The sequence below is a fragment of the Cnephaeus nilssonii genome (genome assembly GCF_951640355.1).
Source record: "Cnephaeus nilssonii genome assembly, chromosome: 5".
NCBI classification, from domain to species: Eukaryota; Metazoa; Chordata; class Mammalia; order Chiroptera; family Vespertilionidae; genus Cnephaeus; species Cnephaeus nilssonii.
Genome location: NC_137076.1, coordinates 74,066,078 through 74,080,827, shown reverse-complemented (window position 1 = coordinate 74,080,827; position 14,750 = coordinate 74,066,078). Strand labels below are relative to the sequence as shown.

General features: G+C 51.8%; 1 protein-coding gene across 3 annotated transcripts in view; it reads left to right on the top strand.

Moving 5' to 3' along the window:
* The window catches only part of P4HA2 (prolyl 4-hydroxylase subunit alpha 2), a 33,707-nt gene that overhangs the window by 7,431 nt on the left and 11,526 nt on the right, over positions 1–14,750 (top strand). For 2 of the 3 annotated variants that reach the window (XM_079771570.1, XM_079771572.1), the window contains exons 3-9: positions 1,618–1,741; positions 2,386–2,482; positions 3,333–3,484; positions 6,096–6,233; positions 10,168–10,407; positions 11,829–12,022; positions 12,791–12,967. In XM_079771570.1, coding sequence (XP_079627696.1) covers positions 1,660–1,741; positions 2,386–2,482; positions 3,333–3,484; positions 6,096–6,233; positions 10,168–10,407; positions 11,829–12,022; positions 12,791–12,967 — 1,080 coding nt within the window. In that variant the 5' untranslated portion in view covers positions 1,618–1,659. The remainder of the gene's footprint in view (positions 1–1,617; positions 1,742–2,385; positions 2,483–3,332; positions 3,485–6,095; positions 6,234–10,167; positions 10,408–11,828; positions 12,023–12,790; positions 12,968–14,750) is intronic. The other variant, XM_079771571.1, reaches the window with a different exon arrangement.

Genomic DNA, 14,750 nt, shown 5'->3' with positions numbered 1-14,750 from the left:
TGGGCTGAAAGCTCTTGTCCCGTGTATCTCTGGGCCCCCAACACGTAGGGCACTGATGGGCGTGTTGCTGGCTCTGTAGACATTGGGCAGGGACATGAACAAATGACGTCATTTACTTCTTCTCTCCTCTTTCTGATACAATAACCCGTTTGGGGGTGGGGGGTGGGGGTTGTGGTTGAGCTTCTTGGAGCCTAGCCTGGAACTGTAGTGGATTGGAATTTCTTCTGAAAAGGTGAGGTGAGGAATAGTGGGTGTGATAAACTAATATTAGTTAGCTCAGACTTAGAGATGTTCGATGAGGCTTACATTTTGGGGGGAAGCATTTTTTTTTTTTTTTGTTAATCCTCACCGAGGATGTTTTTTCCATTGATTTTTAGAGAGAGTGGAAGAGGGGGGGGGAAGAGACAGAGAGAGAAACATCGATGTGAGAGAGACACATCGATTGGTTGCCTCCTGCATGTGCCCCAACGGTGCTGGGGATAAAGCCTGCAACCCAGGTACGTGCCCTAGACCAAAATTTCTTCTGAAAAGGTGGTGAGGAATGTGTAGACGATCTAACCACTGAGCAAACTGGGCAGGGCAGGGAGGGAACATTTGTATCTTCTTTATTTTCCTAGTTTGCTTTAAGTAAATTTCCTGTGGGGCTTGGCCGAAATAGAGCAGGAAGAGGAGGGACTGGCAGTTGGTATTTACATGATGAATGCTCAGACGGGTGCTGGTCCTCCGTCATGCCTGGGCTGCGTGGCTGAGCTCAAAACGGCGGGCGTCCGAAGCTTCTGGGTGTACTTAGGTCCACTGCCAGTGGGGCTGGCCCCAGGTTGTGCCTGCTGCCTTCAGAGCTGGTCTGGCTCTTCCAGGCTGATGAGGAGGTAGCAGCTGGCCTCCTGCCCAAATCAGCGCACAGCCCAGCACAGCCTGGGGTTTTGGTCCTCTGTGGCTGATGTGCTTTTGTATCTGGTGTGCCTAGTTCAGTGCCTGGCATATGTGAGTCTTTCGTAAATATTTGTGAATGGTGCCTTGTCAGTGAGGACAGCATCTGCCAAGAGTGCCTGGTCCCAGACTGCTCTCGCTGTGGCCAGGTACAGACCGGCAGGGGTCAGTGTTTATTCCTCTTCTGGCCAACGATCAGCTGTACACTTCATTTTGGGTGTGGGTCCCGGAGTAATACTCTGTCAGTGTCTTTTTCTGTCATCGTCTCTCCTCTGATGTCAGTCTTCTATGGGCAGGGGCTGCGTGTTATAGTTGGGTCCCCAGCACCTGGCACTGTCTTGGTACACGAGTTGGAAGGAAAGACAGAAATAGATAAGCCGTCTGTGAAACAAGGAGGTGTGGGCCAGAATCTCAGACTTACAGATTGTGAGAACCAGCGGTGACCGTGCCCCATGCGGTTTAGCTTTCCCATATTGCCGATGGCTGCCAGGAGCCAAGAGGGCAGAGTCTCTCCCAAGGGCACGTGACCCTGGTGTATCCCTGATGGTCCTGAGTATCCTTAGCTTCTGTGTGCTAGGTCAGGGTTTTTGCATGTTTGAATGTGTATGTGTGCAGTGCACATGTGTATGTGTCTCCTCACCTAATTTTTTTGTTTGTTTGTTTCTTTGTTTTTTACTGTTGATCCAGTGCCTGTCACTGAATACCTTGCAGACACTACCCTTTGTGACCATGGAACTCCAGGTGTCCGTGTTGCTGGTGGCCTGGTTTGGTGTCCTGGGCTGTGTGCAGGCTGAATTCTTCACCTCTATCGGTATGTGCCCACAGGACTACCACCTACCTGAGCAATATTTAGCTCAAGTGCCAGGGTGAGATGGCCTCACCCACTGGTTTTGACCAGTTCTAGGGAGAGTGGGACTCGCAGAGTTGCCAGTTCCTCTCTGAGGCCCTGATGACCTGGTTGTCCGGGAGCCAGCTGTGTCAGCCGGGACCCCTCCCTGGGAAGCATGGGCTCCTCCCGGGCTGCCTGGCCTTCCTGTCTCCCTCCCAGACCAGAGAATGGTTCTGAGCAGAGAGCATTCTGAGGCTGGTGGATCCAGCTCTTCTCCTTCTGGCCTAAAGACTCAGAGCTTGTGTCCATGTGATGAAGCCTCCAGGATGTCCATGCTCCGGTGACATGACCCATCTATGTGATGGTGAAAGAATGAGATTTGGGGTTTCTTCCCTAAGGCACCCCCAGTGCATTTACCTCACATCCCCTAGGGCCTCACCTCTCTTCCTGAAGCTGGGGGCCAGGACCGTGTGAGTGCCTAGGTCCCCTTTAACTCCAAGTCCCCATGAGAGCTGACCTGCTCGTGGCCCAGGGACTTGCCTCTGTGAGGATGTTCTATGCCCCAAGGAAGGGGACTGGGCATCTCTCAGCCATTTCTCACCGGCCCTTTCTCCTCTCCCTTGCAGGGCACATGACAGACCTGATTTACGCAGAGAAGGACCTGGTCCAGTCTCTGAAGGAGTACATCCTTGTGGAGGAAGCCAAGCTCTCCAAGATTAAGAGGTGTCCAATGTCCCAGGTCCCCACAACGACCCTGAGTCAGCCCTCCTGCCCCTCAGGGGGTGCCCATGAGAGGAAGCCAGGCGGCTACTTCATGCCAGTCCTCCAGGGTGGCTCTAGTGGGCGGAGGACTCTGCTTTTTCCTTTCTATTTAAGAGTCTCTTTGTATACATTGGGGTCCCCAGATTTTATCTAGATTAAGGGGCTGGAAGGATTATGGGGAGTTATATATTCATTTTTGTTGTTGTTGTTAATCCTCACTGGAGGATGTTTTTCCATTGATTTTTAGAGACAGTGGAAGGGAGAGGGAGAGACAGAGGGAGAAACATCGATGTGAGAGAGACACATTGATTGGTTGCCTCCCTCACATGTCCCAACTGGGGCCAGGGATGGAGCCTGCAACTGATAACCTAGGTACATGCCCTTGACTGGAATTGAACCTGGGACCCTTCAGTCCGCAGGTTGACGCTCTGTCCACTGAGTCAAATCAGCTAGGGCTTCGTTTAAAAATATATACATATTTTTTTTATTGATTTCAGAGAGGAAAGGGGGGGGGGAGAGAGAGAGAGAGAGAGAGAGAGAGAGAGAGAGAGAAACATTGATCGACTGTCTCCTACACGCCCCCTACTGGGGATTGAGCCTGCAACCCAGGCATGTGCTCTGACTGGGAATCAAACTGTGACCTCCTGGTTCATAGGTCAATGCTCAACCACTGAGCCACACTGGCTGGGCTGTATTCATTTTTTATTGCCTCTCAATGAAAAGCATCCTAAATCTCACCAGGAAAATTACCACAGGTCAAGATGTGTGGGTGGGTGGGTGTGTTAACCTTCCTTTTCCTCTGGTTCCACAGCTGGGCCAGCAAAATGGAAGCCCTGACCAGCAAGTCGGCTGCTGACCCCGAGGGCTACCTGGCCCACCCTGTGAATGCCTACAAACTGGTAAAGAGGCTGAACACAGAGTGGTCCACGCTGGAGGACCTTGTTCTGCAGGACTCCGCTGCAGGTGAGGGGCAGGGAGCAGGTGCTTGGGTGAGCAGGCATGTTCGTGTGCTCGCTCGCACCTGGGGAGTGTGTGTCTGAACGTGTCCTGGGACTGGGTGTGGGTGGGCATGTGCAGTGTGTGAACATGTACCTTGTCACCTCACGACGCTCTTCATCTCTGCAGGACCTGGCGATTGGGTGTCTTTGTTTTTTAATATGTACTAGTAATCAGTTCTTGCCTTTTCCTAGTGTTTCCACTTCTCTTTTTTTTTCTAATTATACTTTAGTAATACATTTTTATAAAAAAGTTGGAAAATATACAATCACATTAGGAAATTATATTTCTTAATCCAATTGCCTAGTGATAAGCACTCAAATTCCAGTGTTTTTACACATGCATATACTTGGAAAAAAAATAAAGAAAGGAGCCATACATACTAGTATATGCCAGGGATGCAAGCTCACTTGCTCTGAGGGAACAAATGATCTAACAGAAGTGAGTCAGGTGGCTGGGTGCTGGGGCCAGCTCAAGCCTCATCTAAATTCACTCCCATTCGTATCTTTTATTTTGTTTTTTAACACCCCCCCCCTTCATTTATATTTTTAGATATGAAACATATCTTTTGATAGATTTGTGACATAAGATTATACTGTTTTCCTGAATTTTGCAGCTTCTCTATGTGTCCATTAAATGTTCTTCTGAAACATCATTTTCATGGCTGGGCAGTAATGTGTCATACTGATGTTGTGTAAACTGGTCAAGTCAGTGGACGTGGCACTGTTTCCAGATCATCAGCTGTCTTGCACATACATCTTTGGTCATTTTCTTAGGATTCATTCCAGAAGTGGTATTTGCAGGTCCATGAACTTCTTTAAAGCTTTAACTGTGCTTTGTGCTTTCACTGTGCTAGCACTTTCTATGCTTTAACATTTTCTTCTCAACAGGGGATGGTGGGGTGGGCCCTCCTGCCTCCCAGCCCTGGACTCGGCCTCCAGGACTCTGCCTCTTCTCCCTGCGTTGGGAATGCTGATTAACTTCAGTCTACTTGTGTCTCTGGCTGAGGCATTTCAGTCCATGTGGCCAGACTGGGTTGGGCTTGGCTGGAGGCAGGGTGGCCTCTGGGGAGAGATTGGTGAGCTCAGCCGGGCTGGAGCCGTGCCCAGTGAGCTCACTGCTTCCAGAAGCTGTGGCTGCCTTTCCCAGACCCCTGCCTCCCAGCCTGGGCCTGTAGCTCAGAACTGACTGTTCCTTCTGCACTGTGGAAGATTAAGCCTGCTTAGATGACCACCTGCTCGGATGACCTCCTGTCTGCTTGGATGACCTCCCACTCTCCATTCTTGTTTTCATGCCCCACCCCCACCATCAACATCTGTTTTCATTGGAAAATCTTATAAATTACCTGGAGGAGACAAGATAGGCCCGTAGAGCAATAGGTTCTTTTCACCTCTACCTTTCAGAGTTCTTGCCCCTGAAATGAGGGGGCATGTTGCCAGTGTGGCTTTTTTTTGGGGGGGGGGTGTATTTTTTCCTTTCACTAGATTATAAACTAGCGTCCCTGACCGTGCAGTCACGAGGAAGACAGCATTGCAGCTTCCTGGTCCCTGGGTCCCCAGGCAAGGCTAGGTAGGAGTGGATGTTTGAGCCGAGGCTGTGAGAGTAGGTGGCTATGGCTGCTGCTGCTTTGGGGAAGAGGCTGGGAAGAAATGGCTTTGGAGTTCCCCTCCCAGCTCTCAGGTCACAGGCAGAATTGCAACCCTGCACGAAGGGTCTTCCTCCTGCTGGAGTCCTGAGGTTGCAAGAGGTGCAGATCTTGCTTTACAGCGAGGGCTTGCAGCCCCAGAACAGCCTCCTTGGGGTACTTCTGAGGTCAGGGGCTCTCCCAGCCTCCAGGCTGTGGTCTTGAGCACTGCAGTTGGGGAGCTCCTGCCCTGTGGTCACAGCAGGTCTGGGCGTGGGGGAGTACCCTAGAGAGCATAGCAAGGCCCAGTGTGGTCTCGGAACCATGCTGGGCTGGTGCAGCCTCACCGGCCTGGCCTGGCTACATGATACCTGGTCCCTAATCCCGGGGGTGCAGATAGTACCATGCCTCTAGGACTGTCATCATCATCTTTCTGGATGATAAGAGCCAGAGGTCAGTAATGAGTGGTCAGTTGGGCTCCCTGAGTAGACTACCTCTATCTCTTGGGCTCCTCAACTTGAGACCAAGGCTAGAAGTCTGTGTGTACCTGGTCAGCCCAATATTCCTGGATCCAGGTTTTCCATGTGATTCATTTTCCCCTGAGTGGCCAGCAAGGCCTCCCCGATTCCCCTCTTAGTTGCCCTCTCTGGCCTCCATCTCTCCGTGTCCACTGGTCTGACTGAGTGCTTTGGAGCCAAGACTCCCCCTGTCAACCAATGTATGAGGCCATCTTTCTGTTCAGTCCCAAATGAACAGCACTACAGTGAGGAGCAAGAAAGGAGAGGTCTCCATGGACTGGAGCCATTGGGAGGGCTTCCTGGTGGAAGGGAAATAGCCTTTGATGGAGGAGCAGAGAAATTGCAGAGACCCTCCAGTGAGTACCTTTCTGGTCCCAGGTGGAGTTCTGAACCTGGATCAAGGGTAACGTCTTGTTCTCACTCTCTCCCTTGGCAGGTTTTATTGCCAACCTCTCAGTACAGCGGCAGTTCTTCCCCACTGACGAGGACGAAACGGGAGCCGCCAAGGCCCTGATGAGGCTTCAGGACACGTACAAGCTGGACCCAGACACGATTTCCAAAGGGGAACTCCCAGGTAACGCGCCACTCGGGGCTTTGCCTGTCCAGTCCAGCCTGTGATTCTGCTACGGTGTCTGGGCAGGGTTGGAGCCACTGCCTGCTTGTGGTCTCCCCCCCCCCCCCCAGGTGGACCGTCACCTCTGGGGGTGAGCCTCTCTTGGGTTTCCAGTTGGTGCCAGTCTCCCCTTCCCATGGAAGCCGTCTCCCCAGAGCCCTGGCCCACGGCCTCCCTCCCTGTATTGGCCAGTTCCTCTCCTTCTGTACCTCAGAGAAAGCTGAGGCTGTGGCCCAGACCCACTTCTGCCCGCTCCCTTTGATTTCTTCTTGCCCAAGACTGATCTCTTGACTCCCACCCTGTGTCCATGTGCCCTCAGTTGCAGTTCTGTCCCTTTCATTCTGTGTGTACCGCTCTGGGCCCTACCTACCCCTGAGCTCACACACAGCTCTGTTCTAGCTCATCTTACAAACCTTCCCTCAGGATCCAAGGCCCTTCTGAGTGTCTACTGCTGATCTAGTTCTTTTCCCTCCTAGTGAAGCTGCTGAACAGACATCTCGTTTCTCTCCACTTCCTTGATTCCCATGCCCTCCTGAATGCACAGTTTGGCCTTCCCCTCCCCCCTCCTGTCTGCCAATCCTGTAGCTGTAAGGTCACCAGTGGCCAGTCAGCCTGTAAAACCAGAGGACAGCTTTCAGGCATAATGTTCTTTAACTTTTCTGCGGCATGTGAAACACCGGTTGCCTCTTTCTTCCTGATATTCTTCCTTCCTTTGAATTCTGGGACACTGATCTCTGCCCTCTCTCTTTTGGCCTCTGTGGTCATAGTCTGTTTTGTTTTTTGTTTCTCTCTCTCTCTCTCTCTGTCTCTCTCACCCCCCCACCCCCACCCCCAAGGCCCCTTTCCCACTGATTGCTCCCATGTATTTATAAGAAGATATAGAAGATATATTGGGTTTGGGGGGGCCATTAGAGGCCAATAAACTCAGGATTCAGTTAGACTCCATTAAACCTTGGATGCCACCTCACCCAGGGGGACCCTGGAGGAGGTACGAGCACAGGAATCATGGTTTGTGGGAGAAGGAGGCTCTCTGTTGTTGGGTGGTCAAGGCCTAGAGCCCTAGTACTGAGGAGTCTGTGAACCAGCACTTTGGGGTGTAGGCTTCTCCTTAGACACCCAGGCCACGAGACCAGAGAGAAGGCAGCTCAGAGCAATGAGAAGTGGGAACCACCCAGGCATTGGTCTTTTACCTTCAGTTAACAGACCCATCTTCGTCCTAGAGGAGTGAGAGGGAGTTATTCCCTAGAATTCCAGCCCTACCTCGTGTCCTCCCTACATACCTTCTCCAAGTGAGCCCAGCCGTTTCCATCATTTGAGGTATCACCTGTACATGGATGACATCCAGATCTGGGTTCCTTGTCAAGGCTTGTCTCCTGAGCTTCCAGCCAGTGTAGACAAATGCCTATGGGACATCTCTACTTGGATGTTCCATTGGGCTCCTCAAAATTCACATGTCCCAAACTAAAGTCCTCATCCTTCTTACAGCTGTCTACCCCTCTCCCTCACCCTTTATTCAGCAAAAAGCACCTCCATCCAGACCTGGAGAGTATCATGCTAAGTGAAATAAGTCAGTCAGAGAAAGACAAGTATCACATGATCTCACTCATATGTGGAATCTAATCAACAAAATAAACTGATGAATGGAGTGGGTCCAGAGATATGGAAGCATGGAAGAGAGTGTGGAATCTCGGAGGGAAGGTGGGGGAGGGTGGGAGGGTGGGAGATAATCAACCAAAGATCTTGTATTCATATATGCATAACCCATGGATGCAGACAGTGGGATGGTGAGGGCCTGGGGTGGGGTGTGGGGGTGGGCTGGATGGGGTCGATGGGGGAAAAAAGGGAACATATGTAATACTTTCAACAATAAAGATTAAAAAAAAAAAGCCAGTTTTCTCCCATCAAAAACAAACAAACAAAAAAAAGCACCTCCATCCATTGGCTGCCAAAGCCAGAATCCTAAGGCCTGTAGGTTCCACCTAATGTCTTCTGTACTTGGAGGCCCTGACTCCAGCCTCTGATCACTTCTTTCTCAATTGTATTGTTGAAGTACCATTGTGACTTGTGTATCTCCAGCTCACTCCTACGCATGGTCAATTCAGGGCTAAACCTAAGTTCCTCCTACGTGTGGTGTTTGAGGTCCTGCAGGGCCTTATCTCTCTGGCCTCCCTGCCCATTGACTGTACTAAGCTTCCTCACCACTCAGCTCCTTTGTTCACCCCATGCCCTCTGCAGGAACACCTTTTACCCACATCAGCAGGGCTCCATGTCTGATTGCCCTCAGCACTCAGACAGCTCAGCTGGCACTCCAGGGAGCACTCTCTAGGGAACACTTTGCAGGGGGTAGATATTTGAGTTGGCTTCTGGGGAAGATGCTGAGTATCTGTGAATCATTTGTTACATTCTTGGCATCTGTGAGACATGTTGATAAATGCTATAGATAATTATAATCCTAGGGATCATAGGAGATATCTTCATACATAATTTCTTTGAATTCTTGGCACAAATCCTCTAAAATCGATGTTATTATCTCTATTTAGAGGTAAGAGGACTAAGACTCAGAGAGGCTAAGTAACTTGTCCACAGTCACACAGCAGGTGGGTGCCATAGTGAAACCCACCCTGTCCCTGACCCAGAGCCCCAGCCCTCTCAGCTGTGTTATACTGCCTCCATCAATGCGGGTTTCTGGGCCTACAGAGCCAGAGGAGCTCTGTGGAGGTCCGTGGAGCATGGACAGGGGCTCAAGGAACCCCCTGCCCTAACACAGAGGCTCTGGCCTGCCTACTGGCTCCATCTTGTATTTACTGTCCCCAGCTTCCTATTCCACATTGTTCCTGAGCCACCAGGGCGAGCAGGCTCTGGTCTCTGAAGCAGCCAACCCTGTGCAGCAGGGGTCTCATTCCGTGCAGAGCCCCATCTTGGACATCAGGCAGAAAGAGCCCACTGAGAGGCGGCTCTTCCATGTCAGCCGTGTCCCAGTTACTGTTAGCAGGGTTGTAGGGAAGCTCCTTGTTTTCCAGGTCAGGGAGGGGGCGAGGTCACAGCTCCTTGCTCTCCATAGGACCTGCTTTCATTGTTCTCTGAGGAACACACTCACAGACCCTCCCACCTTGCCCCCGCCTTAAAGCCTGCATCTCCCCATGGCTAACACACCACATCTTGATTTTAAACTATTTTCATGGTCACTTCCCAGGGCTCAGCCCACAGTGGAGGACCTGTGGTCACAGGACCTGCTGAAATGATGCTCAGCAAGTTTCCTGCCACCTAACGGCCAAAGCTGGCACTGCAGCCTTGGCTCTTGGCCTCCCTTGGTGCCTGTCTCATGGCTCCTGCTCCTTCTTTTTCTTTTACCTCTTAGGTCCCTCCCGGGCTTATTCTTCCTCTGTCCTTCCCGTATAGGTGCACCCTGGGGCTCTGGTCTCAGCTACCTTCCCTGCTCTTTCCTCAGACTCCTCCTGGAAGCAGTTATCCTCATCCATGGCTTTAGATGCCCCCCACGTTCTATTTTTTATATTCAACTAATTTTTTTTACTCTCCAGACTCACACGTCCAGCTGCCCAGCAGATACCTTCTGTGTGGCTCACGGGACATTCATGCTCTCCTGAAAACTACTTCTTGGTGGGTTTCCTGGGCTCCTCTGTAGCAAAGGCCCCTTCCCACTAGGGAGAAGGGGAGTCTGAGGCTAGGCGATTGGCTGTGAACCCCAGCCCAAGGTAGGGCCAGCCTGGCTGTGCTCACTGTAGCAATGGCCCTTTGAGGTGTGTGGTCTGAAGCCCTGGTAAGGCTCTGCTGGGATGATGCCCCCGGCCAGCGGCCTGGGCTTCCTCGACGTGGCAATCTCTGTCCCTAACACAGAGGCTTTTTGGTGCCTGACTGTTTGCCTGTCCTGCTGCAGGAACCAAGTACCAGGCAGTGATGAGTGCAGATGACTGCTTTGGGATGGGCCGCTCAGCCTACAACGAAGGGGACTATTACCACACGGTGCTGTGGATGGAGCAGGTGCTGAAGCAGCTGGATGCTGGGGAGGAGGCCGTCACCACCAAGGCCCAGGTGCTGGACTACCTGAGCTACGCTGTCTTCCAGTTGGGCGACCTGCGCCGCGCCCTGGAGCTCACCCGCCGCCTGCTCACCCTTGGTAAGAAGGTTCTAGGGGAAGGTCAGATTGGGGTGGGCAGCTGGCAGAACTGGTAACTCTACTGGCCACTACCTGGCCATTCTCCTACGGTTGAGCCAGTCTGACTTGTCCACTGGCAGCGACTAATGCCTCACTGCTTTTGGACCCAGCCCAGCTACCAGCTAGCTCCTTAACCAACTCAGTTCTGTTTAGGGAATCCTCCTTCATTTTAGGAATCCGGTGCTGCTATTATGTGCACCTGCTCTTATGCATGATGGAGGTTTCATTGTAGTTTGAGAGTAAGCTGTACTCCAGGGTTGCTGCAGTGACAATGACCTGACCCTATAGTTAGAGGCCTGAGGCCTACCTGGTGGACTTGGCATGGCATTAGTGTTTTAGGTGTCTTGTGCTATGGGACTGAAGGAGATCAAAAGCACTGTTTTTGCCCTGGCTGGTGTGGCTTAGTGGTTAGAGGGTTAGCCCACAGACCAAAGGGTCACAGGTCCAATTCCTGGTACCTGGGTTTCAGGTTCGATCCCCGGCTTCAGTTGGGGCGTGTGCGAGAAGCAACCAGTCGATGTGTCTCTCTCACATAGTTTTTCTCTCTCTTTCTCCCCCTCCCTCCACCCCTCTCCTCTTCTTCCCCTCTCTCTCTCCCTTCACTCTAAACATCAATGGAAAAAATATCCTGGGGTGAGGACTAACTAACTTAACTAACTAAATAAATAAAGCATCCTTTTAGTAACATGTGGGAACATCATAGTCTGGAATTTCACAGACCAGCAAAGACTTTCTTATGCTGATGCTTTTCACGAGTCTGATGTCAACTAGCATAGGAGTGTCCAGCAAGACTGATGTGGGAAGAGAGCTTTGTAGATTCTGTCATGTTAGTAAGAGCCCTGGACAGGGAGTCAGGAGACCTTTGGGCTTGAGTTTCCTCGTCTGAGGGGGGGCACAGTAACCCTGCCACGCGTGCTCCTCATGTTGTGAGGCCCACACGCTGAAGCTATGGCAGTGTCACGGAGCTATTCTTCTTGCCAGTATTTCAGCCTGCCTTCTAGCTGTGCCAGCATGTGATGTGGTCACCAGGGGTGGATGCACTCTAGGGGACAGGTGTCACTGGCACACAGCCAAGGCGGGAGTGGAGGCGGGACTCTGGACCTGTGTGCTTGGGACCTCCGGGGAGGCCTGAGAGGACAGCCCCCTCGATGGCCAGCCAAGTGTGCCCCCTTTGTTGCTTCCTTCTCGTCACTGACCAGAGCAGAGAGGACATCTGCTGGATTTTCCGCTCTGACTCGCGAACCCTGGTGAGGTGCTGTGGAAGGCAGGATGCTGCCTGCGAGGGAGCTGCTGGGAGAGACGCTGCTTATAGAATCGTTTCTCTAAATGACCTAACAGATGTTTGTGGTTTCCTTTTCCTTCTTGTGCTTTGCCTTTTCTAGACCCGAGCCATGACCGAGCTGGAGGGAATCTGCGTTACTTTGAACAGTTGCTGGAGGAAGAAAGAGGAAAAATGGCATCAAATCAGACAGAAGCTGGACAAGCGCCCCAGGACAGCACCTACGAAAGGCCTGCGGACTACCTGCCCGAGAGGGACGTCTACGAGAGCCTCTGTCGTGGGGAGGGCGTCAAACTGGTGAGACACGTGGCTGGGTCAGGGGCCCGGGCTGTGGGCCCGGGCTTTGGCTCTGGACAGGCAGATTTAGGGAGGAAGTTTCTCTGTGGGTTCTTTTTCAGCATCTTCCCTAGTTCTTTGTAGTATCTGCTGAGGGTGACGTGTGGGCGTTCTTGGAGATACAGGACAGGAGACTTTCTCCCCTCAGATCTCAGGCAGATTTTCAATCCTCTAAGTTATTACTGAGCTTCCCTCCCCACCCCAACATGCCCAGTTCCTGTTGGGAAGACAACCCTGAATGTGGACGTTGCTCAGGCCCCAAGGGAAGTCCTGGTCTCTGTAGTAGAGACGGGACAGTTGCTGGAACTCGGCAGTTGCTAGAATTTGGTGTCGGGTATCACTGGCCTTGAGAGCCCTGGGATCCCGGTGCTTCCTTAGGGAGGCTCAGGTGTGGGCAGTCTGGGCCCTTTCCAGGCCTGAGTGCCTCGCTCCCGCTGGCCCTTCCTCCTGGAAAGGCTCCCCATGCCCCAGCCCTTTACACCGACTCACACCTCCGTGAAAAAGGTCAGGGGTCACCCTGTGCCACAGAACTTGGGAAAGAAGAAACATTGCCTGATGTTTGGGGTATCATTTTATGCCCATCAAGCTGAGGGGTTTTGCTTTCTTCTGTGGTGGGGTGGGAGGGAGCCGCTGCTGGACACAGGGCGTGAGACCGGTGTCTGCAGCCAGCCAGCCTGGGGCAGGCTTTAGGACTCACTCAGCTCGGGGCTGTTGCTCTGTGCTCCCCAGACACCCAAGAGGCAGAAGAGGCTTTTCTGTAGGTACCACGATGGCAACAGGACGCCACAGCTGCTCATCGCCCCCTTCAAAGAGGAGGACGAGTGGGACAGCCCGCACATCGTCAGGTACTACGACGTCATGTCTGACGAGGAAATCCAGAGGATCAAGGACATCGCAAAACCCAAAGTAGGTGTCTCTGCAGGTCCTTCTTGGGTCACTCATTCCTGGCACCATGGGGCAGTTTGTCGCTTACCCAGCTGGCCTTGGCCGGTGTCCAGCATGAGTCCGCTGTGGGGGTGCTGAGGTGCTGCAGACTCAGTGTGACCTTGTGGGTCCAGTGGGGAAGGAGACTGAGGAACCGATGTGGACAGCCAGGTCAGCTGAGCAGAGCACAGCTGCTAGGATAGAAGCGCACACAGGGGTCAGGGCAGGCGCACGGTGAGGAGTGTCCGCTTACCTATTGGAGCTGGTGTGTGTGGGTGAGATTTTAGGAGGTGCTGCCCGGCTGCGTCCTGTGGAGCTCCTGATCAGGACTGCACAGGAGAAGAGTGATCATTGTTACAATATTGATTCTTCTCATCCAAGAGCCTTCTGGGTGTCCTCATTGATTCATATCTCTTACCGTTGTCTTCATCAAGCCCTGCATATTTCTTCTTACGTCTACTCCTAGGTAGTTTTCTTGTTACTGTAACTTCACTTTGTTTCTTCATTGTTTTATTTTTACTGGTTGCATTGTTATATTAGTTTGCGATGATATGCTAAACTGTTGATTGTAAAGTATATTTCATAGTAATAGCTAATATTAATCAAGTTCTTGTGTGTGAGAGGCCCTGTCCTCAGTGCTTAGATCTGTTAAGCAGGCTGTGTCCTTATGTTCCTCTTCCCCACGCGGAAACCGAGACTTGTGCAGGTCACAGCTTGTCACTGAACTTACTCCTCATTCCTCTTTTGGTCTTCAGCTGATTCCCTTGGGTTGTTCAGATAGTCGTATCACCTGCAACTTAGAAAAATGTTGTCTTCTTAATATTTATAGTTCTTTTGTTTTTAATGCCTTAGTGAGCTGCCCAGAACTTGTGGAGCATTGAAATAAGAGGCATCCTTGTCTTGTAATTAACTGGGAATTCTTCTGGTATTTCACTGCAAAGTATGCACTTGGCTATTAGTTTTGTATATGTGTCATCATATGATAAAGTTACTTTTCTATTTCTAGTTCATAAAAGATTTGCTTCCATGTGACATCTTTCAAGGAGAACTGCTTGCTGCCATATCCCCACCGCTCCCCTGTCACTGGTGATGAGCAGGGAGGACTTAGCTGGACCCGCTATTGCTCTGCTCCTAATAGAATTGTAGTGGCCAAGAGGAAGCCTAGGTTCCTGCCCTGCGCCCTGGACCTCATCCTGGAGTGACCTTGACTTGGGGTTCTACCGTCAGTTGTATCATTGATGTGGCCGAGGGAGGTTCTAGCCAGTATGTGTGGAGAAGGGGGACCAGGACCTCCCACCTCAACCTCCCTTTGCACTCTCCGCATCAGCTCCAAAGCCCTCCAAGGAAGTTGCCGGGTGAGAGCGGCACTGCTGTGTCAGAATCTCCTGAGAAATTCCTCACATGTTCCTTAGACCCAGGCAGTGAAACACTTCTGTGTGTGTGTGTGTGTGTGTGTGTGTGTGTGTGTGTGTGTGTGGAACAGGGGGTGCACGCATGCACGTGTGTGGCAGGCGGGGGCCGTCGAGGGGATGTTGAGAAAACTTGTCTTTGAACAGAAGCCATGTGAAGAGCCACACATGCTGACCGCTCCTTTTCCGGAGCCTGTGAGGGACAGATGCTATGTCGGCTTTGAAGTGGGGCCGACGAGCTTCACTTGGCCTGTGGGGAATGCTTGGCAGCTGCCTGGGAGTCCCCAGTCTGTTTTCAAAATAGCCCTGTCTGTCCTGGGGAGCAGAGCACAGCTGTCAGGTCTCCAGTGGGTGTC